Source organism: Gadus morhua, chromosome 13 (assembly GCF_902167405.1).
Source record: "Gadus morhua chromosome 13, gadMor3.0, whole genome shotgun sequence".
NCBI classification, from domain to species: Eukaryota; Metazoa; Chordata; class Actinopteri; order Gadiformes; family Gadidae; genus Gadus; species Gadus morhua.
The window spans coordinates 19248387-19273537 of NC_044060.1; the positions used below are offsets into that span (position 1 = coordinate 19248387).

At 47.8% G+C, this 25151-nt stretch overlaps 2 protein-coding genes across 5 annotated transcripts in view; both read right to left on the reverse strand.

Moving 5' to 3' along the window:
• Positions 1 to 969: 969 nt before the first annotated feature.
• Positions 970 to 11639, reverse strand: dyrk3 (dual specificity tyrosine phosphorylation regulated kinase 3). Of its 4 annotated transcripts, none has more exons than XM_030374750.1 (6): positions 11490 to 11639; positions 8573 to 8682; positions 5082 to 5293; positions 4627 to 4945; positions 4045 to 4461; positions 970 to 3925 (listed from the first exon to the last, which is right to left on the reverse strand). In XM_030374750.1, exons 2-6 carry the CDS (start codon positions 8648 to 8650, stop codon positions 3191 to 3193), a joined length of 1761 nt encoding a protein of 586 aa, XP_030230610.1. In that variant the 5' UTR covers positions 8651 to 8682; positions 11490 to 11639; the 3' UTR covers positions 970 to 3190. The 4 variants fall into 4 exon arrangements, with proteins under 4 accessions (XP_030230610.1, XP_030230607.1, XP_030230611.1 ...); XM_030374747.1 differs by lacking the exon at positions 11490 to 11639 and adding an exon at positions 10349 to 10370; XM_030374751.1 differs by lacking the exon at positions 11490 to 11639 and adding an exon at positions 8926 to 8950.
• A 1397-nt stretch (positions 11640 to 13036) lies between these two features.
• Positions 13037 to 25151, reverse strand: part of rassf5 (Ras association domain family member 5) — a 27703-nt gene continuing 15588 nt past the window's right edge. Inside the window, exons 4-7 of the mRNA XM_030374768.1 lie at positions 17186 to 17302; positions 16643 to 16988; positions 16399 to 16514; positions 13037 to 15742 (exon numbers count right to left, since the gene is read on the reverse strand). Of these exons, the coding sequence (XP_030230628.1) occupies positions 15599 to 15742; positions 16399 to 16514; positions 16643 to 16988; positions 17186 to 17302 (723 nt within the window). The 3' untranslated portion in view covers positions 13037 to 15598. The remainder of the gene's footprint in view (positions 15743 to 16398; positions 16515 to 16642; positions 16989 to 17185; positions 17303 to 25151) is intronic.

The window sequence follows — 25151 nt, forward strand, 5'->3', positions numbered from 1 at the left end:
ACACTCAGAAAACCAGCCGTCGAGAGTGTGTAAACAGAGATGAGTCATTGGTATCACAGTAGATGATCAGTCTAGCGTTGTCAGCCAGATCTTCGTCATCCTCATACCCCTCTCACCCTCGTCTTCACAGCAATATTTATAGTTCGGTCCCACCGGAAGGCTGGAGAAGTGAGAAGTAGCACATAATCACAGAAGGAGTTTAGGTTTTGCGCAACAGTTGACAATGAAGAACCATAATAACTACATGTCGAAATGAAATGATTTTGAGGAGGAATAATTGGAAGAGTTTAGACCTTTGTTATAGAAGGAGGTATAAGGTCTTGGCATACAAATGCATCTATTCATAATCTGCTAGAAGAGAAAGAGAAGACGTAATGTATACACATTCAACCACACAGACATATTGTTCATTTTAAATAGAAAGACAGCAGCCGTGTGCTAATTCACACCTTAACACAGAAGTCGACATTCTTGAAGCACCAACATGTGGAGATCCTTTGTGCTCCATCAAGGTGATGAAAATTAAAGTTCCTTTGAACGAACAGGTTTTTCCGATGATGTAGAGTCAGAGCATAAGAATCCGTTCTAGAGTCCAAAGAGAAATGTCATTTGACATCTCTTGGATTGGAGTTACATCGGCTGTAAAAAGCCAGAGGAGATCACACCGTGGCATAAACGCCCTGCAACAGACCCGTTTGGTTTCTAGTGTCAGAGGTTCCTAAATGGCATCCTGGGGCTATAAAGCAGATCAGTCCTCTGCAGGGGGTCCTGAGCCTAATACGATGAAGTGTAAGCTCTTTGTAAAGTGGATCAACTAAAAGTACAAGACACTAGTCCCAGACAACGTGGATGTTTAAATGGCTCTTCAATTGCAACATTAATGCGCAAATGACACGGCCTGGCCTAATGGCCAGGGTGTGGTGCCTCTAATCGAGCTCCATAACTTGGAACAAAAAAACAAGGAAACAGTTCAGTTAATATCCATTTTATTTTCTTTAGAAAAAGAAACTATCACAAGTTAATTTGGTTACTGTACAGTTTCTCTTCTGATAGTCACTCAGTCTGTAGAAGAGGCTGTGATCTCATGCTGGACAACACCATCCTACCAACACACACCATTATTATAACATGACAAAAAAAGGCATACAGCCACTTCTGCATTACTTTACACCTTTGTCTCATTTTTTCCTGGAGCATGTAGAAATCTCATTTGTGAAGGAGACACGATGAGTAGAAATCCCTGACAGTTTATCAAAACAGCGAAAGGGATGTTAAGAAAAAGACTAAAACAGGATGGTGGTGGGGTTGTGAAGTCCCCTGAACTCTAAAGAGTGGTCTGGTCCATACCACATGCACCTGGCGTGTGCTCCTGTGCATGTGCGTTGAGAGTATGTGAACATACTGGTACATTTAGTGAGTGTGCATGTGTGAGTGTGCGAGATCAAACACGACAGCACCTTGGTTCATGATCCGTATGGCGAGCTTTACCACCTGCCCGTCCTCCACTACGGATAGGCACCGGTAGAGACAGCAGAGACCGGGGGAGTACGGAGTATGTAGGTCAGGTTGTGGCGCATGCATTCCCCCATTACAGACGCATACATAAGAGAGATATATATAAACGGTCTCACCCTCTCTCACAGCGGTCGGTGCCGTGTGTGTGTGCGCGCGTTCGTGCGCGAGTCCACGGTCAGCACTGGGCCGACTGTTAAGAAGCCCGGTTGATAATATACGGTTATGGGATGTGTCAAGTATTTCTCCCTGAGAACCCTTTCTAAAAACGCGTCACATGCGCTCGCTCGCTGGCCTGCCAAGTCCTTAACAACCTCCTTGTACGTGGCTTCCCCCCGCCCCTGCTGCGTCACTTCATAATAACCCGTTTCTTCTAGCCTCCGCCATGTAGCCACTGCCAACGACCTCGCAACCAATCAGAGCCATGGGGAAGGCGACATTCCGATCACTCCTTAAAATTTGTCGATTTAATAATGCAACCCATTTCTGGCCATCAACTTGACAGGCCTGCGTGCGTGTGTGTTTTTGAGTTTGTTGGGTTGCATGTCAATCCAAAGAGGTTGACGGTTTCTCTTTGTGTGTGCCTCACACGGTTGCCAATTCCAAATCACCTCGTAAAGTATGGAGGGCAAAAGGTATGATTAGCCGAAGAAGATTGTAGAGAGGGGCGGTGTCCCCCGGGCGTCCCTCCTCACCCATCCACCCTCTTCTCACCCAGAGAAGACAGGAGGCCATTTTAGAATGCAGGCGGCTGTCCCTTACCGCCTGTTATACGGCTCACACACACATAACACCACAAACCCTGAACCCGCACACACACACACACACACACACACACGCGCAAACATACTGAGTTGACACGCCAGCAGCACCAAGGCGCAGAAAATGGAAAGAGGGGGACAGCAGAGAAATGAGGGCCTGGCCTACATGATTGACAACACCAACTATTTCCTAATTCACTTCAAAACGCCATGCCCCTTAGACCCCAAGCAGAGGATTTTTTCCGCGTTCAATGTGCGGGTGTGAGTAGTGTTTCCACGTGCAGGGCCTAAAAAAACCTCGAGCTGAGTGAATCTCTGGAAAAATCATGGGTAGTGAGCACTTGCTACCTGATCCGAGAGACATCTCTTTAGCCCTTTTCAAGTTTTTACTCAATTGTAATCCCGTCCCAAAGGGGGCGGAACATGTGTATAATGAGGATGTACGTGTATGTGTACGTTTATGTCAAGAAACGATGCAAAGTGTGCACGAGTGTGAGTGGGTGTGTATGTTTGTGCATGTAACTCACAGACACCCATACAAAGGTAAAAACATCCGCTACCGTACAGCACTGTCCACTCAGAGTCTTTAAAAAGCCCCGTCTGACTCCAGCCTTAACAAAGGCTCTCAGACAGGGATCGTACAGCCCCTCAAGGGAACTGCGGTAGAAAAAAAACCTAAAATGTAGTCTTTTTGTTTTTAACTATAAGAACAAGTCTCTGTTGTGCTCTCAATTCAGCTAATATTAAAAACCAAGACCAGGGGTGTCGACACCGCTCTGTGTAAAACAAAAGAACAACCAAACACGTTTTTTTTTTTGCCATTTTAAAAACCCTATGCTCCCATCCGGCCCATCCTCCTACCCTTCCGGAGGAGCGGAGATGGGGATGGAGCGAGACAACAGAGCGGCTCTTGGTTTCTAGGAGACCAGTTTGGGCAAGACTGTGCGGAGGGGCATGGTCTCCCCCGGGTCCGCCATCATGGCGCCCCGCAGTTTGTTGTTGGCGGCCGCGGCCGTGCCCAGGCCGGACCCGCCTTTGGCCAGGATGGACGGGAAGGAGGTGCTGTGGTGCTCGGGGAGCCTCTTCACCGTGGGGCCCTGGCCCTTGTCGGTCCCGGGCACCGGCTTGGGCAGCCGGCGGTACAGCCAGGGGTGCCGCAGGGCCTGGCTGGGGGTGAGGCGGGTGGTGGGGTCCCAGTCCAGGCACTTCTTTAAGAAGTCAGTAAAGGTGGGGTCCTCGCAGCCCTTGAGGGCGGCGCTCCACTCCTTGCTGCCGGGGGGCCCCCTCATCTTGCCGCGGCGGGAGCGGGAGCCCGTCAGCACGGTGGCGCCGGTGGGCAGGGTGTTGGCCCCGCAGTAGCGCGGGTGCCCCTTGGAGTTGATGAAGTTCTTGGCCCGCTTGGCCTGCTCCAGCACCTTCTGCGGCGGCATGCCCAGCAGCTCCATGACGCACGCCAGCTGGTCCCCCTCGTCCTCGCCGGGGAACAGCGGGTAGCCCGTCAGCAGCTCCGCCAGGATGCAGCCGAAGCTCCACATGTCGATGGGCAGGCCGTAGCGCGAGCCCAGGATCACCTCCGGCGCCCGGTAGAAGCGGGACTGGATGTACGTGTACACCCGCTGGTGCTCGAAGCAGCTGGAGCCAAAGTCGATCACCTTGAGAGGACCGCGGAGAGAAAGGGAACGCAGGTTAGGGTTAAAGTGGGAGCGCGTGCGAAGCGTGCGCGGCGATACCTTGAAGACCCGGCGGGCCGCACCCTTCCCCTTGGGCTCACCTTGATGCCGCTGCGCCCCTGCTGCTTGAGCAGGATGTTCTCGGGCTTGAGGTCGCAGTGGATGATCCGGTGCCGGTTGAGGGCCTCCAGGCACTGCAGGATGGAGTGGGCGAACTTGCGCACCAGCGCCAGGCTGAAGCCCTGGAACTTGTTGCGCTTGATGAGCTCGTACAGGTTCATGCTGAGCAGCTCGAAGGTCATGCAGATGTGGTTGCGGAAGGTGAAGTTCTCCAGCATGTGCACCACGTTCATGGTGCCGTTGCGGTCCTGCTTGCGCAGGTGCTCCAGGATGCGGATCTCCTCCTGCGCCTGCCGGTGGAAGCGCTTCTCGTTGCGCACCATCTTCAGCGCCAGGTGCTGCTGCAGCTTGTGGTCGTACACCTTGGCCACCTGGCCGAAGCTGCCCTTGCCGATCACCTGAAGTGGGGAAGAGAGACCGAAAGGGGAGGATGGGGGGGTGGAAATGATATGGTTATTTTTATGGTTCGTTGGTTTGACGTCTGCTAGTTGACGCAAAGCGTGACGTGCGTGTGCGCACACGGGAGGGAGGGGGGGGGCGCGTGGGAGCGGTGCGAGTCACACCTTGAGGAACTCGTAGCGATAGGCCAGATGGTCGTGGGGGACGTGGATGTAACCCCCCTGGTCGTCATCGTAGCCCGAGTTGTTGCTGCCCCCGACGACCGCCTGCCGCTTCTTGGCGTTGGGTCCCAGGAAGTAGATCTCCGGGTAGGTGTGGATCTCCGTCTGCTCCAGGCTGGTCAGCTGGTTGCGGTACTGCCTGAGCGCCTGCTCCGAGGTGAGGGGCCCGCACAGCTTGCTGCCGCCGCCGCCGGTGCTGTTCCCCACAGTGCCTGAGCCCTGGAGGCCTGCCGAGTCACTGGAGCCCTTACTGGACCCCGTGCTGTGATCCGCCAACACACACAGTGATCAGAACAGGGGCCTCACAAAGACAAGTAAGGATCTTCAGCGGTAGCAGTGAAGTTAAGGGAGTCTAGCGCTAAAGGGCTATTTACCCTGGAGTGAACAAGCCCTCGTACCTGTCAACGCTGCGCTCTTTGGACAGGCCCGACACCGCGACAGGTTTCGTGGACACATGAACAGCGGTGCCATTGCTCTGAGGGGTTGCCGTTGCCGTGGCGATGCAGTTGACCTTGCGATTGTAAGTGGAGTCTTCGTACAGGTACTTGACCTTGAGTTGACTCCCTCGTACCGCCACCTGTTCCCTCATGAGGTCCTTGGTACTGACCCCCTGAGAGAAAGGCCAAAAGAGAGCGAGGGTTAGTGGGAGACCGACGAATGGGATGGGAAACAAAGCCAGAAGCGGTGAACACAGCTGCAGTCCCCCTCTATACAAGCTAGACTCGGTTGTACTATTGTAGTTGATTGTGTGGCTGACATGTTGGCCATTGTGTTGCGCAAATGCATTCAACGGAGCCCCAGGATGTGGACTATATGCATATGTGTGGGTGTGTGGGTGTGCATGGCCATTTGCCTTGTGGCTCCCACTCGGGCTTTGGACTTGGGACAAAGGCTCACGGATTTCGGCTGAATAAGTCCCCCTAGGGATTTTATTCAGGTAAAAACACAGCAGACTGGAAAGAACTACGCTGCGTCGTCTTAGAAGCTCGGCCGCAGACAACGACAGACACAAGGGAGATATTTAGTGGCACCCCGAGCTAAAAGTTTTCCTCCCCACAAGCTTTCTGGGTCCAGAGAACCGCAGCAGGGCATACCTCCAGGCCGTGAGTGGCATTCCTGTTGTGCGTCTAATTTCACGTCTCTTTAGAACCCAGCAAGTCGGTTGGCGATTGCAAAGTGGTGCCATGGAGGCGTCCACAATTCAAATGTCGCGACTGCAGGTGCAGGCGACGTTTCTCATGAACAAACGTTACAACATTCATGTGTTAATAATGAGCAGTCAGACGCCGGCCGGTGTCCCTGTAGCCTGAAGAGTTGGAGCTGCATTAGCCGACTAGAGGGGCCGACCAATGTGTGGGTGAAGTTTAGAAATTAAAACGGCGGCCTAAATGAACAGCTGGATGTGAAGCGACGGGTTCAGCAGAATGCTCAGGGTCAAAGAACCAGTGGAACAGGATCTACATCCTGTCGAATCATAGTGGCTGACTGATGACCCCCCCCCCTCCCCCCAACCACCACACACACACACACACACACACACACACACCATGCCGCTTGCTTCTTTGTTCCCGTTTCCACACTCATTACTCAACTACTGTCATGTAAGGCTGAGTAATGTATTGAAACTCATCTCATGTGTATTGGCAATGACCTCCGGTAACGAGCAGGAATGCCGTGATCTACTCAAAGTCATGCCCACCGCCACTTCTGAACCCTTGTAAAGCGAGAGGTCACCTTTAGCCAGGGAATTAAGACGTAAACTCTTCCGCACTCTATACTTGCCAGTATACAGCTTCATTTCCGCCACCCAAAGTATCCCTTCCCACTCCTGCCCTCTGACATTATCGGAGCAGCGGAAAGAATCCTCCACAAGATTATGGAGTAGAAGGGAAATAACAGCCCTTGAATTTAGTTGTAAAACAAGCTAGGCTGGTGCAAGACCAGCGACCCTGCCCTAGGGCTATCCAGCAGAGATCTACAGAGGCACCCGAAAGGGAAGCCTGACTGTAGCAGTGGCATTTCAGCCACTGCTTTTAGAATATAGAGACTTTATACAAACCATGATTTCAGATAAAGGGGATTAAGGAATAAGCAGGGGTAAGGAATCGGCCTCAAGGATACCGTCCACACGTAAACTGGGAATCTAACAGCTTCAGGTTGAAAACCCTAGCCACTACCCTCTCCTATTCCCCATCATGTCGGTCCCTCTCCCCCCAATACAGAGATTTACTGAGACCTGTCCAGTGGAAAATCTGCTCCGGCTGATGGAACATATATGACCTGCCATAAACACCATCAATGCAGGGGGGGGGGGGGGGGGGTCTGGAAGTGGAGCCCAGGTCAAAGGAAAAAGACAACATAACAAGGGACCTTTCGAGTGCTTGTACATGTGTGAGCACACGTGTAGGCATGTCAGTGTGTATGCGTGTACTTCGTTTAGTGTCCGCGTTACGGGAAGGCTCCTGAAAATAGACGAGGCATGCAGGAGGGGTTTCCATACATTCACTCATACTCGTCTCGACATACTCTCCTTCCCCCCCCCGACCGCGCAGAACCCCGGGTCACGTGGCGCCGTCGACCCCGGTCTTTGCCATACAAGCACCATCGATTTATGGGTGATTGATTGAGCCACTGGCTCACGCCGATATCACCTAGCTAATGGCCCTGGTGCTCCAAACAGAGCTCTGAATCCTACATGAGGGATGATGGATTGGGTTCAGGGCTGTAACCAAATATTATGAAAATATCAGCATAACCCAATACTGCATAACCTAATAGGGCAAGAGCCGAGGGGGGAGGGAAGGAGGGAGGGAAAGTAATATCAGGTAAACCTGAGCGCTGAGCTCTTCCGGGCGCAGCAGATGGCAGGTGGAACGGGGCCCATCGCCTTGGTGTCGCGTAAACACGCAGGAACTCGTGTTCCCAAAACACGCCAGGACTGTTGTCTTGTTGTGTTTAGCATCGATCCAGCGAACATTTAAAGCTGGCCCGTGGTTGTAATGGACCTCTGTTGCCGTTTGGAAGCACTGTCAAAGTGGGGCAGTCCAATCCATTTCACTGCCTAATCCCCACTCAGATTAAAAAGGGTCGGACAAACCAATCAATGATTGCCGTTACATACACTATAAGTTTTAATTGTCTTACATGTATGACATCGATGAGCTGGGTTTAAAATGTACGATTATTTTTAGTATGGTGAGATTAATCCACACTTCAACGGGATGGGGGTATTGCTAGGGAACCAGCAATTCATAATATTACTTTTAGGCGACCAGCGAAGCGATTTACTGAATAATTTAATGCAAACCTTAAGAAAATAAACACTACTAGATCACAACAGTAGGCCAACTCATCTTGTGTGCAAGATCACATTGGAGCGGACAGGAGACGGAAAGTATGATGACCGACAAATATATTAATGGTTTTGTGGGTCAGGTGTTCAATCCCAAAAAAGCGGTTTGTGAGGTTGTTACCTTGCGTGTAACTCATGCCAATTTAGCAATTTGTGCCCAAAATGTATGTGGAAAAAGGTATACGGCTAATCCACTCCCTGGCCTCGAAGCATTTGTTTTGGTTGCTGGCCACAAAGTATGACACTGATAATACGCATGATAGTGTTCTTAATTAAGTCCTCTTTAACAACCAGTGACGCTGGTCTGCCCATTTTCCCATAGATAAGACCTGTGAGTCAGTTTGTAAAGTTTTAATAGTATGCCAAAGGCAGAACGCAGCTGGTATGACTGAGGCCAATTGTAAATAATGGGGGAGCGGCCCTGAAACTGATCAGGAACAGGATGTCGCGGGACAGCACGTCTTACAGTCCAGGATGCAAGGCGTGAGCGGCAGGTTCTAGGTGTAGGAAGGTTTGTGTGTGCTGATGTGCACTCACCGTGTGTTTGGACATGGGGGGTAGCCCCGAGGGGCTGTTTGTATCGGTTTCTTCTTTCAGGATGTGATCGGTTCTCATGTAGGAGTCATACAGACCGTCTGCGTGACGCGCTGAAGGGAGACAAGAAAGGGCAAAAAGGTCAGATAAGTCATGGACAACAACATGCACGTTAGAGAGTGGCCCTCGAAAAGGCAAACCTCCGCGTGTTTCTGCAAACCGGTCAATGGGCGATCTAGATAACTTCATCACTCGACCCTGTGCATTGCAATGGCTGGCCAAACGACCAAAGAAAGTACACAGAGTTAACCACGACACCGTAAAGAGCCAACATCAGCGACATAACCTTTGTATACCTTTGTATGTATGCAGAATGGGGCTACCTTTGGACACAATGACGTGAGAACAAATGCCTTCTTGCCAAGGGCCAATGCTGGCTAACTCAATTCCACTGTACCTAATGCTCTGCACACAGACAAGACCAGCTTAGACAGGGCTTAAGGCTCCAGAGAGCTAGCGCTGCAAGTGGTATTATTGGCCTAATGGACGCAACAGATGCCCCTGTGACGACAGCATCTTTCCGTCTGCCCATCTGTCCATTCAGGCCAAGTCGTGCAGTGGACACACAGGTGTGTTCCGAAATAGAGGCAGTATGTGGGATGCGTGTGCACGTCGTTATACAATGATTGGTGAGTGCCACACCGGCCGGCAGGCCAGCGCACGACGACACAGAATACATAGGTGAAAGAGAACTCAACGGCAGGAGCCAAGTTACTCAGATGACACACTCCGCCAGCCAGCTGCTAGTTCAGCTATTATTTTACTTAATGTGAGTTGGTTCTTGCCAGTCAGAGTTTATGCCAGTGAGAGCGTACAGAGCTTCTTGTCTTTTTTGGCAGGTCGGTTGGCCAATGCCTCACAAAACAATAGGTTTAGAGATAGCCCTGGCCAGCTCTAGAGTGCTGTAACCAAGCAAAGAAGCATCTGAGCCCATGTCCCCAGTGCACACCAGGAAATTGACAAGCTCCCGGGGAGATTAAACCTGCTGCCTGGATACAGTGGCATTAGACCTGCTGTACACCTTAGCAAACAGAGGCATTAAGGCTTGATACACATTATGCAGAAAGCACAAGTCCCTCTAGCACCTCTAGACTCTCATATCGTTCAGTCTCAGCAAAGTCCACACCTCTTCCCACTCAATCATGTAAATAAGAGTACAGGAATAAATACTGTCCGAGTCTTAAGGCAAACAAATGTCTAGCTGACGTAACTACTGTTCCAAGTCATAGTGTCTGACGCCTTGGGGCCTACCGTTTATAACTTCATGGGAAAAAGCTCAGTAGTTCTGAAAGCAAACATACAGCGTGTGTCATACGTTCAGGGGGAGGAGGTTTTGGAACAAAGAGTTTGCTGTCCTTATCATTAGAGCTTTCGTTACAGTGTCCAGGGGTACATTCCCATCGTGGGTGACTAAAAGTACATACATTTTATGTTTCGCTATTTGATTTTAATTCTGAGGATTTTATCCAAGCCTTCAGGTAAAAAGTTCAAAGATCAAAGAGAAAGTTAACCTCTAGATTTTGCGGTGGCATTTATGAAGGCAAAAACAATACAGAAAATATCTGACATTTACTCAACACCAACCAAAGTTAAATGCATAACCAATAACTTTACATGCACAGCAACGAAATCGGTCTGAATTGTACTATAACAAACAAACGAACAAAATAAAGCATATCAGCCTGTAGAGCGATCAATTCGAGAAAACAAAAGGCTCACAATCCAAAGCGGCTGTAAACGGTCTTTCTGCAGCGTGGTTTCTAACGTTACTTACAGTGAGTATTGTTGTTGACATTGAATTAAAAACAAAATGACAACTTGGTTACAACCGGCATCAAAGCATGGACGGGACACGCAGTGACATGATGTTCCCTCTGTGAGTGCGACTCTCACCATGAGATCATCCATAACAGCGACATCATCCATAACAGAGACAACACGCGTTGCTTTCTCGATCGCCCTATGTGTTGCACGATTAAAGGGACCATCAGTACTAACATCAGCGTTTTTTAGTCGATATTAAGACTAGAGCCATTGCCGAGTAAACACATTTGATATAAGTATAGTAAACAAGTAGAAGACGAAAACAGAACAACATTGGGGAGAATGTAATTACCTGTTGCTATTGGGCCCTCTGGTTTTCTGCTTATTATCATCATGATTGCGATTCAGAATAGATGCCAGCATCCGATTTGAAAACATAAAAATATCCCAGCACTAACCTAGAAAAGACAATGGCTTGTTGCGCTAACTTATTGTGCAGCATTTATATGCTTCTCTCCAACACTGGATACATTCACAGTAGCTTATTTTCCTTTCCTCCCGTCCGACCTATTTATAAAAGAAGCACAACCACTAAACTGTATATTTAGCTGGCTGCACACGGACCACGCCGACGGTAGGTTTGGTGGCGGTTTCAAAAAGTTGGTGTGGGGGTCGATGTGGTAGATGGCTGAGCTAGCTCGCACATGCAACACAGACACTCGTCCAAACGAGCCGATTCCCCTCCGCTAAAAGCACATCCAGTCCACAAATCCCCGCCCGGTGGTCTAACCCGTGTACCCCTCGCCTTTCTCTGTCGATGGAGAGCCTCGTTCCAGAGAACCATCCCCGTGAGTATTCCTGGTGAGCTGGGTTTTCTTTTTCTTTAGCCAGCAGCGGTGCTACCAGTAGTTAGCTGCTCTCCGGATAACCCCCCACAGAGTGAGTCCAGTTTCCGGACAGCTGGGACTGTTTCGCTTGTCTTGAGGATCGGCTAGCTAGCCAAAACAGGCTAGCTCACGAGCAGCAAGCGAGGAGACAATTCCCCATGATAAAATCTACAGATAACAAGGGAAGGGGTCGAGGAAAAAACCTTCACCTGCACCGTGTGCAATAAGGCGGCGGGGGGTAATCCGTCTTCTCTGTGGTCGGGAGTTTCTTATTCTGCGCAATTCTCTGTGTTGTTGCTTAGGGCGTCTTCTTCACAGTGTTTCAGCGCTGTATCGTCATCGTGCAGGCAGGGGGATGGATCTAGGGCGTGGCTTAGGATGCATCTTGGCTCAAAGGCAAAAGGGTGTCCCCCAGCGTTCAACTTGAGATCTGTTCTCTGGTGAGAAATAGGCAACGGTTTCCCTACGAGCAGAGCCAATGGGAAGCCTTTTGAAGAAATATAATTAGAGTGGAACAAATAAATATGTTTTTTAAAAAAATGAATAATATTTCTTGGAGGCCATGCAGCACAATACCTTTACATATGGAGCGCACAATTAATTACACTGCTGCATTAATTTAGACTTAGCAAATATAACTCTGTTAACCTTTGGTGGCAAATTTAAGCATGGCCTGAAACTGGAGAGGCCATGGAGGACATGCAGCTCTAGATATAGTAAAGGGCAGGGCAGAGGACGGGCAAAATGAGACAGGGCAGGCATGAGGTAGTGTGGGAGGGAGTGGGGGGGGGGGGGGGGGGGGTGGTAAGGGTACATGCAAAATTCAGATTGTGATACGTTGCCTGGCCTGTGGCTGATACTAATGTTAGCCCTTTCTCAGAGGTGAGAAGAGGGTTCTGTCTATATTTACTGCCGTAAATAACCTTTCTGACACAGTTCCAGGCTGACCTCTGGGTAGCAGCCAGCAATTAAGACCATCTTGGCAGTGTCTTATAATTCTTGGATGGCGATGTGCAGCGAGAGCTGCCGTGACGGCACTCTTCAAATTGATCTGCTTATGGCTCATTCCTTCTAAAACCCACCAAGGTCCCTGTTGGAAGATTAGGCACAATTTAAAGAACAAAGTGTACCTGCCAGAACAAGAGATGAGATCGCAAAGCTTCATATAGCCCTTTTCAAGGTGGGCAGTGTCTGCATTTGTTCTCTGGCCCATTGACAAACATTGACACCTGTTGCTTTATTGAATTAAGACCCGACCTTGGGTTCCATGAAAATAAATATGAATTAGCCCAAAATAATTAGGTGTCGTTTGGTTGGTTTAAATCTATTAGCAATTAAGTAGTCAAAGCTGTCTATCTCGGGTTCAATGACTTCACTATCTTGTGACGTCACTGAAAAAAAATAAGCAAGAAATAAGGTCTGGGCTTTTGATCATTTGATCTTTTGAGCAGTGAACAGCATAGAAAGACACTGTCCTCTGGTGGTAGGTTACAGTACATACGTTTCATTAGATGAGAAGCAAGTATTACCAGTTTGACGGGATGCATAATCTGACACTCCGTAGCTTGCAGTGACATGCACAATATTGTTGTCTCTCCAATGTTATTTCAGACACATAAACACATATCTGAACTGTATGTGTTTGAAATATGGAACAGATAAGTGGCCTCATGTCTTGGGAGAACTGGATTCCGTCTTGAAAAAAGGTAGATCATGAGATGGTGGTTACTCAAACATAATGGAGGACCCATTTCAGTAAAGGGATTAACTTATTTTTTATTAATTCACATTTCCTGTACAGCTTTACTTATGCTTTCATACACACTAATTTCAAGTGAAACAAAAATAAATCACCATTAAAGCATAACCTATTCACATCCCTGACATACAACCATGCCAAGGAGACGACCATGAAATAAATTACACACACACACACACACACACACACACACACACACACACACACACACACACACACACACACACACACACACACACACACACACACACACACACACACATAGGCACACACAAAATGAATGGCAAGCTGAGGGAAGGGTATCATATGGGGTAATGCAAATAGTACATATCCCAACTATGCCAACCTTTGACCATACAGTGGACTCACACACAGACACTCAAACACACAAGGGCGCATGTAACAAAAGGCACTGGCAGCAGGAGAGACCTTCACACTCAAAGGTTCTCAGTGAGCAGGACGGTGACGATGGTGGAGAACACTGTGATCCATGAACTTATCCACAACAGGCCTCATCTATAAATATTTCCCTCTGTGCCAAAATGATTGAAGGTCAATGTGTGCAAAATGCTGTAGGATGCATAAATGCCTTGGTAAGATGTAGGCTATATTACGACACATGCATGATAAACTTTTGTAGGATGCAGTCACAATGGTTTACATAAGGGGATCTGATTGACACCACTACCCATACTTATTTCTCTTGCCCTGCTTGATAAATGAGGAGAGTAACACTACAAACACTCATTAGCAAACAGTATTTACATTATTCTTGCAAGCAGAGATGCACAAGTGGGTTTACACCATCCTGTAATAATGAAACAAGAGATTTGTCTTCATATTATTGTAAAATTCACCATAATGCATTTTAAAACTTCATCTATTTCTTGTTATATTTATACACCGCTCTTCATTATACAGCCTATTTATCACCAATCAACAACCAAGCAATCAAGCAATAAATTACATCCTTCTGATATCTTATCAGAGAACAATCTGCAAGGCCGTTTGATAGGTTTCTGTCTTCTTTGTTTGAATGTTATGGGCCAGGAGGGCATCCCACATCTAGCTATATGTGCAAAACAGCCTATAGTAAATATCCTCTCAGCTCTATCTTATACAATCTCTCTCACCGTTCTTTTTTTTTTTAGCTTTTGAAGTCCTCTCATACACTTTGTGGCCCCTCCCCTCTTTGCTTTGGTGTTCAACTCCATTCAAATTTAAACACAAAGCGCATGTGGTACCGGCGTACATGAAATGGATCCGTTAATAGGTATTGAAGGATTGCCACACCTCGCAAAGTGATTTGGTCAGGCTATAAATAATCTTCTGTGTTCAGGTTCCCAGAATTGATTGAGAAAGAGGATGTTAAAGACAACATGAAACAGAATTCATTGTGTATCTAGAGTTTGCATTTTTTTTATACAGGATACTAGGGCAATTAAATGTAGCCCCCAACTGAGCTATAATTCATTGGTGGAACCATAAGACTTGTTGATGCACTCACATTCAGACTTTTATGATTTATTTAGCATTTTTGGTGGAGTAGAAATGCACAATATTACTGGGATGAATAGGTTTTTTAAGTTACACAAGTACATTTCCTTTTCATGTTTTCTTTAAGTCGCTTCCTGACTTCTGTAAACCTGCCTTCAGAAAAGGAGAAGGAGGCTTCCTTTTTTTTGGAGAAAGAGCGAAGACCTGGCAGCCCAGTTATTCATATGTAAATCCTCATCTACTGTGTGAGTTCCAGATAGGACAAAGAGAAGGAATAGGCCGTCCTGAGAGGGAGTGATGTATTTATGGAACAATAGAGCTCTGATTATTAGATTTTCGTTTACCTTTATTCCCACCCAGGCTCCCTGAGTACTCCCTGCCCACTAACCTTTTTGATGATTGACATAGTGAGTGAAGGCCTACTTCGTCGATGATTCACCATCCTACCATCCAAACATAGAACCCTTCTCCAAACCTGTGAAGATTTTAACGGTTTCCCCTGTGGATTTATGATCCGGTGTTGTATGTTTGTGCGTGTGTGTGTGTCTCTCTCTGTCTGTATGCAGGTGCTTGGAGGGAGACACTCATGCGTAAGTAACACTTGCAGTAGCAGCAGCAGTAGTAGTAGCAGAAGAAGGGTCAACTTTAACAATACTAAACCGTATCGGATCAGACCCATCTCTCCCCTTTCAGTCCCAAGCTACATCTCAAAGTCAATGTTTTTAGGTTGTATGATGGTGTGCCTTTGTGGAGATGGAAACATGTCGCTTGGTCAGTCTGCAAATACACCAAACACCCCACACACACACACCATAGGGCTTTCTCTGAGGAGGAGAAATCAGTGAGGGCAGGGGGAGGAGGGATTCCCAGTATGTCCTGAGAATAACTGTCAAGACGAGTGTGTGTGTGAGTGTGTGTTTGGGTGGGTGGCAGAAGGGCATGGGGAGGGAGGGGGAGTAGTAAGGGACAACGTTGACTCCGGCTTCAATCTTAGAATATATCAGTGGTCCCCCCACCCCCTCCTCTCCTGGACATGAGGTCATAAAGGCGACAGGTGAGGGGTCAGGGGTCATGGTGCTGTAGCGCCTGCTGTAGTTTCTGTCGGTAAACGGAGTACCGCTGCTCCACCGTGCGAACCCGCTCCCCCTCCTCCTTCCCCAGGATCACCAGGAAGTTCTGCAGCTCGGGAACGGAGAACGCATGCCACTGAGAGAGAGAGAGAGAGAGAGAGAGAGAGAGTGAGAGAGAGTGAGAGAGAGAAAAATGACTCACTGCAGGCTCTCGCATCAAAGTTTATGAATGGTTGTACATTTATTTAAAAGTTATAATTGATTAAAATTAGAGCTGTCAGTTAAACGCGTTATTAACGGCGTTAACGCAAACCAAATTTAACGGCGTTAAAATTTTTATCGCGCGATTAACGCAATTATTTTATAAAAAAAAAAAAAAAAAAACTTTTTTTTTTTTTTTCTTTGGCTCAAAACAAAGAAGCAGTAGCCTGACTGCTATGTTCAAATGACATTTGTTCAAAGCAGTCGTTTAATTGCACTATAGGCTCTTTTTTTGTATCGTCCTGATTTGATCAGTGTATATTTCAATGTTGTTATCAATAAAAAATCATTTGCACAAGGCAAGCCGATGCACTTCACCATGTTGATAAGAGAATTAAAATGAGAAGAATTATGGGACAAAAATAGGACAAATTTATAGGTGTGTGTGTGTGTGTGTGTGTGTGTGTTTGTGTGTGTGTGTGTGTGTGTGTGTGTGTGTGTGTGTGTGTGTGTGTGTGTGTGTGTGTGTGTGTGTGTGTGTGTGTGTGTGTGTGTGTGTGTGTGTGTGTGTGTGTGTGTGTCTGTCCTCACCTCGACCTCCCCTGTCTCGTTCTCCTTGAGGATGAAGCTAAGCTGCTTGGGGTCGGGCCCGGCCATCAGCCTTTGGAGGAGAGGACACTCACACAGAGGAAGCTTCTGGAAAAGAGCTGCTCACAGCACCGAGACAAAGAGAGAGAGAGAACATAAGACTCCGGCACTCTGCCCCATCAAAAACGGAACCTGAGTGAGCTACAGAACAAGTCTTGCACGTCGGTTGCAGGCTAACGCTACTCACCCTGGCCCTCGCGGTGCGTCTGCTTGTACAGGGCAAACTTGCGGGGGTTATCCAGCACCATGTACTTCTTCAGCAGGCCCTGGATCACCTCCCGGGCCGTGGTGGTTGAGCTGATGTGCAGCTGCATCAAACAGTCGGTCGGCAGGTAGAAGGAGGTTCTGTTGTCTGCACCCTGGCCGGCGGTCGTCTCCTCCTGGCCTTCGGGGGCCGGCGGCGGCGATCCGCTCGGTCTGTTGGCCTGCCCCAGGCCGCCATCCGGGGCGGAGCCCTCCACGGCGTTGACTGTGACGGGCCGACTGAGCCTCAGGTGCACCTTGATGAAGCCTGTGTAGCACCCGTCGGAACCCTGAGAGAGAGAGAGAGAGAGAGAGAGAGAGAGAGAGAGAGAGAGAGAGAGAGAGAGAGAGAGAGAGAGAGAGAGAGAGAGAGAGAGAGAGAGAGAGAGAGAGAGAGAGAGAGAGGGAGAGAGTGTAACTATGGTTAATTCACATTTAGATGAAGCCAAACATGCCAGCTGTCCTGCATGCATCTCTACCTACTCACCAGTTTCATGAGGTTCTCAGAGATCTGAGCATTGTACCCCGCTATTCTTGTCTGCACCTCCTCTTCGGACAGGGTCTTCGTCCCTCCCTCCTCTTCTGTTTTGACCTCATTCCGCAGCTAGGCATAATAAACATAGAGGAGAACGTGAATATTAAACATTGCTTACCCATAATGCAGTCGTTCTATTTTTTGACCAGCAGATGGCGCAGCTATTAAGACAAGTTGATTATTCCAAGCCTTGAGCACGTCTGCTCTGTTCAGCAATGCTTTAGAGACTTACATTATTTATTATACTTCATTATATTTTAAATCAGTCTCTCTCTGGGAGTTTGGCCGTGAAATGCAATTTCCTCATCTATATCTCCTATGAGAATTTGGTACTGTAATATGTTGTCCATCCCTTAAAGGGCTGCAACAAATGATTGTTGCCATTGTTGATTCATCTGTTTAATTAACATGCAAAAAAATTATCAAGGTACCAGAATATCTCAGACATGGAGAGAAGCCTATGACAGAAAACAAACCAAATGTTTGCCTCTCATAGAATTTCTAGCGCTATTAGCAGATTGTTTGTCCCTTTACGTAAACAATGAATAAAAAAATCGAATTGATTATGAAGATTATTAAATAAATGTTCTGTCTATCGAAGTATTGACTAGTCGTTCCAGGCTACGACCTCTTTCCTTATTTTCTTCAAATTTTTAACATTTATTAGCATTGATGCATAGGCCATGCAGATCCTCATTCCCAGCTCACCCCCCCCCCCCCCCCATCTCATAATAATGATGCAAGTGAAAAGAGCTGATGGGTTGGAGTAGGGGTGGTAAGAAGAGGCAGAGGAGGGGGGAGCAGGGAGAGCCGTACAGTGGGAAGGAAGGAGGGAAAGGACAATCTGAGCCAGCCTTAGCAACACTGACTTTGACTGGGTTATTTATAGAAGGATGCATCCTCTCTCTCTCCTCTCGCTTTCCCTATCCTTCTCCCTTATTCTCTCTCTCCTTCTCCCTCTTTCTCTCTCTCTCTCTCTCTCTCTCTCTCTCTCTCTCTCTCTCTCTCTCTCTCTCTCTCTCTCTCTCTCTCTCTCTCTCTCCTATGTCCAATGCTGCCCATCTCTCTCCATCTCTCTTGCTCTCTCTCTAAATTTTTTTGGTTTGCATTTTCTAGGGCAGAGCGGTGTATGAGAGAGAGAGATAGGGAATATGAGAGAGATGTAATGAGAGAGTGACAGAATGCAGGGCAGTAGCCCTTCATGTGTGGAAGTCCTCTGGTTATGTTATAAAAAATAGAGTCTCTGTTTCATTCAGCATGGATACAAGGCCTTAGGTGTTTGTGCGCATGCAAGCACGGATGAGGCCATGCATGTATGACTCTGTATGTATGCATTTATATATGTGTGTGTATGTATGTGTGTGTGTGTGCATGGACAGAGCCAGTGGATCCTATTTAACAGCACACATACCCTTAGCATCACGTAGCTCGTTCTTGCATTCTGTGAGGGAGGTGATAACACTTCAAGGCTACAGTCTGGAGACTAGAAAAATCGGTGGTTGTGTGTGTGTGTGTGTGTGTGTTTGTTTGTGTTTGCGTGTGTGTGTTTGTGAATGCAAGTGTGTGTGTGAGACTGTGTGTGTCAGTTTGTGCTTTCGGTTTCAAAACATCCAGGACACGATGTTCGAAAACAGATAATTCACTCTCAGAGACTTTGGTACATTAAAACTATTGCTAATATTTTTCATGAAACAACAATGGTCGAATGTTGCATAAAGAGAATTATGTATTTATATATGTATTTATATTTAGGGCATTTAGCTGATGCTATTGTCCAAAGCGAAAACCATACATTTTATACACACATTGACACACAGCTCGTCAGGAGCAGTACGGGTCAGGTGTCTTGCTCTGTGAACCAGGGTTCCCCAAAACCAATGGAGGACTTCAGCATCCCCAAAGGCAGCAAAGTGAAAAGGGGCCCTTGCAGGAATTCCGGTGTTTGTATCTGAGATGCTAAATATATCTGGCGACTCCCTTTCTCTACCAAACCGAACGCATACCAGTGAGAGTGGCTGAGGGACAATAGAGCCAAAGGTTGCACGTTTTCAACCCCCCCAGGACAACGCCCTGGCTAGAAGGCAATGCGGACTGGCAGTTAGCACACAGACCCACACAGATGTAAAGCGTGAGAGAGAGAGGGAGAGAGAGAGAGAGAGAGAGAGAGAGAGAGAGAGAGAGAGAGAGAGAGAGAGAGAGAGTCTGATGTTGGTCTACGACCGGAAATCTGAGTTGCTATCTGTGTTATGCAAAGGCCTCACACGAGCAGGTACACATATGCAACCACAGACATGCATATAGTCTGTCTCCATCCTCGAGGTGAAGCGCTGCACGGCGATGCTGGTGAGATGAGACCGCTGAGGTCATCTGACTGCTGCTTATGTCAGCGACAATGGTCTACAAGTGAGACCGCAGCAGTATGGTTATTGTATGCGCGTGTGTGGGTGTGTATTTTGGTTTGAGAGAGTGTGTGTTTGGTGTGTCGCTGTAATGGGAGATCAGGAAACACTGGAGCCTTGGACACACTAGGATGGGTTTGCAAGCGACAGTAATATAAGGTACTAGACACACTAAATAACATTGGAGAGCATTGAAACAGAGCAATCCATAGAAGGAGAAGGGCAGTGAAGTAAACACAGTGTGTGTGTGTGTGTGTGTGTGTGTGTGTGTGTGTGTGTGTGTGTGTGTGTGTGCGTGTGTGTGAGTGCTTTTGCGTGTGTGTCTGCAAACAAGCAGATGTGAATAAGAGAGGGGGGAGAAAGAGAGAGAAACATGAAAAGGGGAATGGAAAGGAAATTCTGTGACAGATTGTTTCCTCCCTATTGAAGCATGATATTTACCAGCAGTGGCTATCCATTCTTTACACAGATGCTCTCAAGCACAAACACGGACTGGTGGAATTCATTTTACTGAAAGAATGCATGTACCATAGATCATTCAACCGTACAATGAAAACTAGTATCAGTGATTTAAACACTAGAGGGTGAACAACACAAACACCAAAACACACACACACACACACACACACACACACACACACACACACACACACACACACACACACACACACACACACACACACACACGATTACGATTGAGTGCCATTAGTCGTAGGAATTCAAATGAACTACCCGTTTGACTCGCAAAACAGAAAGACACGCACACGCTTAAGTTTGCTTTTCCCATCTGGGGAAAAAAGTTCAGCTCTGTTCATAATCAATAAGGCAAGGAGGATCTTGACCGCCCTGTCGGCATTCTGATGAGCATGAATATCTCACAGTGTGTTAGCCAGTGTTTCCGTATGCTAGCAGCAAGACCTGGGTCAGGAGACAGAGGCGCTTACTTAATGCTCAACTTATTACACCTGCTGCGAATATAGATTGAGAAAAAAAAAACCTTGGTGTGCTATCATTTTAAACTTTCACATTTTTTTATCGTGAACGTTTATTGCACCCTTTATCGGATCCCTGTTTTATACTTTTAAGATAATGGTTATTCAAATAAGGCCGCCCAGGCCCGAGCTGGGCCGGGTTTGAATACAGAAGAGCCTCCGGTGACTGGTCAGATTAACCCCCACTGGCCCGGGAACCCAAACTCTACATCTGAAACGCACAGCCAGTCAATTATTCAACCATGACGCTCTCTCCCAATGAGACCCAATGACAACTACGCTCGGGTCATTTAGCAGGCGTTTTAATAGGTGTCTTAAAGTGAATGCAGGTACCAGATGTTCAGAGCAGGATGGCAATAGAGATTCAAACACATAGACACACCATTATCCTGCCCCCCACACGCACACTCACTTGCTCTGCGCCCAACAACACTTCCTCTCTGAGCCATTACACAATATTTTTCTAACACCTCTCCTTTCCACAGACCAGAATGGGGAAAGTTATTTTGCATTGCAGAAAAATGGATATCACCACCAAATGGACAAATAACATGCAACCATTGTATACTAAATATTCAAAGAAGCATCTAGTTTTATGTATGTGTGTTTGTGTGTTTGTTTGTGTCAGTTTGGATGTGGAGGGAGGGGGTTGTCTGTGTGTTTGTGTGTGTGTGTGTGTGTGTGTGTGTGTGTGTGTGTGTGTGTGTGTGTGTGTGTGTGTGTGTGTGTGTGTGTGCGTGTGTGTCTGTGTGTGTGTGGGGGGGTGTGTGTGTGTGTGGGAGCACATAGTGCTTTGAGATCACGTTGTGTTTGAATGTTATTTTTTGAAGATGAGTTGCCATAGGCCTTTCTACTAGCCGTTTTATCTGTTACTATGGTAACGGATGAAAGATCTTCAGCTGCAGTTCGGCGGTAGGCCAACGAGCAGCACTCTCCGTCTCGACGCCTGGTGCCTTGTTCCTACGGAAACCTTTCCCACGCAATCTAGAAAACCTGTCCCTCCGGCAGTTTCAAGGTTGCAATGGTGGCATTTCACGGCTCAAAAATGCCTTTGGGCAAACAAAGATATGACCTATATATTCTGATTCCTTCCTCTGATAACTACCTTCCATTCACAGTCTATTGCAATGCCATTGAACGGTGAATTGAATGGTGACAAGCCGTTGCTGAAAGGGCGAAGTCCATAGATGTTTTAACACAACACAAGATGCGAAGGATATGAGCAACCCTCACAATACTACTCATATCGTAACTTCCTATCGCAACTTCCCCTTTTGAAAGGTGACACGGAACTGCCTCGCAAGCCACCCACAGTATGGGACAGATAATCGATTCATTGTCATTTCCTCTCTATCCTGCCTCCTGAACCCCCCCCCCCCCCCCCTTCCTCGAACCTACACAAGGTTCTACCTCGAAGAGGGCTATCATACCTTGGCCGTCTTGTTGGGCTGCTGGAAGAAGGAGGTCTTGGCAGTGAAGAAAGTGTAGTCCTCGCCCTCTTCGTCGAGGCTGCAGTAGCCGCTACTCATGCTGTTACTGCTCGCCATGGAAGGGCTGGGCGACGTGTTGACGGTCATTGAGGAGGCGGACGGTAACCCCCGTCGGGCCCCTGGACTAATACCAACCGACCTTTAGGTCCTTCAAGTGTGCGGTTTATCCTCTTCAGTGTCTTCCCTCTCGAGCCCGAGGCGCTGGTTTGACTGGCGGTGCGGCGGCGTTAGAGTCAGGATCTGAAAGCATCTCAGGGTCTGGCACCCGAGGAGAAGGAGCGGGGGAGGCAGGGCCCTCGGCGGGTGATCCACTAGGCTGGAGCAGGGTCCCGTGGCCTCGGGGGGCCGTGTTGAGGATAGGGTGAGCTGGGTGAGGGAGGCTCCGATTCAGGGCTCGGCGTGCCACCGGAGAGGCACCAGGAAATCCGAGAGCGAGCGCAGATGTGTCACTTCCTCCTGCGAGGTGTATACGAGCTCTGGCGGCTGGCGTCCCCGAACGCACCGGCTCGGAAACGTGCCACAGACGCGTGCACACGTCCAATGCGGACCACAGAAGGTGCGCACTCTAACACTGGTTAACGCGCTGACTGTAAGCCAAATCCAACGCATACATGCACCTGCTACCGCAGTTACACACACACACACACACACACACACACACACACACACACACACACACACACACACACACACACACACACACACACACACACACACACACACACACGCACACACACACACACACACAGATCAGAATAAAAGTGTCAAAGAGTCAGGTTAAAGATGGGTTTCAAGTTGACCCTGTGTGCAGCTGAGCTCACCTGTCATGCCTGCAAAGTTCAAAGAAAAAAACACAGACAAACATGCACACACATACACACTCATGAGGCACCAAACAAACAGATACTCAACCACCCGATCAACACAGACACAGTGCGCTCTTGTTTCCGACCGGCTCCTCGGGTCTTTGTAGGGATCAGCAGGTGAAACCCATGGTCACGTGGCTCAGTCCAGGTTGTAGACCAGACAGTGGCTCTGTCAGGCTGCCCTTGTGTGTGAGAGTGGTGGTATATCCGTCATCGAGGAGAGTACAGTAGATGGTGGTGAAGGCTCGGTTAGGTTTCTGTGAGTCCCTCTCCGTCTCTCTCTTCCTCATTCGCTTCCTCGTCCTCTTCTCTTCTTCTTCTTTGCTGTGGCTGCAGATGCCTCTCGTTCAGCCTTCTCTTTTGCTCTATCTCATTTTCTCTCTCTCTCTCTCTCTCTCTTCTCTCGGTCTGTCACTCTCTTTACACTCACTTTATTCTCCCACTTTCTTGCAACCTTGCCCAACCATCTGTGGTTGAGTGTGTTATCAGCCTGCAAGCTCTCAGTGGAGCCACACAAACACCCTCCCCCTTTCTCCCTCCCCTCTCTCGCTCGCTCACTCTCCTCCTTGCTCTCTCTCTTCCTGCTAGCTATGAACTGTGTCTTGCAGATAACCACTTCCTCTCACAAAAGCAAAAGCTTTTGCAATAGGCTTTTGAAAATGCTTGAAAAGTTGTTGCTGAGAATAAAATGCATGCATAAGCAGCATATCTCTCAATATATATATTTAACATTTAGAACCGGTATGGTCAAGGAAAACATATTTGATGCCAATCAAATGCAAAACAATTTAACATCTTGGTATGTAACATAGTTTATCTGCCTATATGTATGCAGATTTCATTATCTTTCCCAGCCATCATCACAGCCTTTGCAGAGGTCTAACGGGGGCTGGGGGAGGTGGAGGAGGGGGGAGTGCAGAGGGGGTGAGTAAGGATTTTCTCAGGAGGATTGCTCATTCATCACTCTTACAGCTTCTCTATAACCCTTCACCAGAAACCCCCTGACCCGCAGGGACAGAAAGATAAAAGAGAAAGACAGATCCTAGAGCCAAGATGGCTGCTGCTGCTGCAACTGCTGCTGTTGTTGTTTTGCTCTAGCACGTTGCTACAAGCAGTATCACTGGAGGGAGATGTACAGCCACGAGCAGCCGACAGCAGACTACACTACAGTATTTAGAGGACACACCCTCCCTCCCATTACTTCTCTTTAGTGCGTGTCGGCCAGGGGGCACAGTGTGATAAGGGTGAGATTAACAGTGTATTATGTGGTTTCCCCCAGGTTAGCGATGTAACGGTGACCTTTAACCTCTCCCTGGCCCACCCCCACCCCCACTGCCTTTCTGTCCCTGGCATTGACCCCATCATCAAAAGCCCCCAGAGCCCCCAAGAGATTGATTGCGGTGCAATCATTTCTTGTGTTTACATCATGTGTGCATATCTGCCATGTTATAAGTGTATAGGATTCAATGGGAGATAAAAATGCTAACTGGATCATACTTGAAATTATCATACCAAGATAAGGATACCATTATTAGTCTGCAAATCTGGTTTCCTTTATATACTTGTTTCAATGAATGTTGGTGTCCTTTTAAACAAACAACATGTTTACGTTGAATTAGCTCATGTAGCTTGAGGGAACACATCAGTCTCAACTAATTAACCGACACGCCAGCTTTCAGGAAGGTTGCAGTGGCCAGCTCACAAACGATACTGTGAGTTTCCTTCATGAGGCTCTGACACCTTTCAAAATTTAACCTGCTTGTCATTTTGTTGCACTTTGCGAAGACATGCCAAGGATTCAGAGCTCATTAGTATAATCACATTAACAGGAGGGGTGGTGCTTGGGGGGGCTTGTGGCCGATCAAACCCTGTGTGTGTGTGTGTGTGTGTGTGTGTGTGTGTGTGTGTGTGTGTGTGTGTGTGTGTGTGTGTGTGTGTGTTTTAGTGCGAAAGCTCATCAGTCAACCCTTTGTCTTAAAGAGGCCTGTGGGTCTGCGCACACGTGTGCTCCAAGAGAAATTGATTTGCTTCTCGCCAATAAAGAACCCTATGCATACAAACACACACACACGCACACACACACACACACACACACACACACACACACACACACACACACACACACACACACACACAGGAAATCCAGGAGCAGGGAAGAGATGAGGGGGCTG

Coding starts and splice junctions, on each gene's coding strand:
- dyrk3 (XM_030374749.1), bottom strand. CDS start 10,788: ATGATGATAATAAGCAGAAAACCAGAGGGCCCAATAGCAACAG. Junction 8,683..10,745: donor AGAGGGCCCAATAGCAACAG/GTAATTACATTC, acceptor GTCTCCCTTCAG/CGCGTCACGCAGACGGTCTG. Junction 4,946..5,081: donor AAAGAGCGCAGCGTTGACAG/GTACGAGGGCTT, acceptor GGCGGATCACAG/CACGGGGTCCAGTAAGGGCT.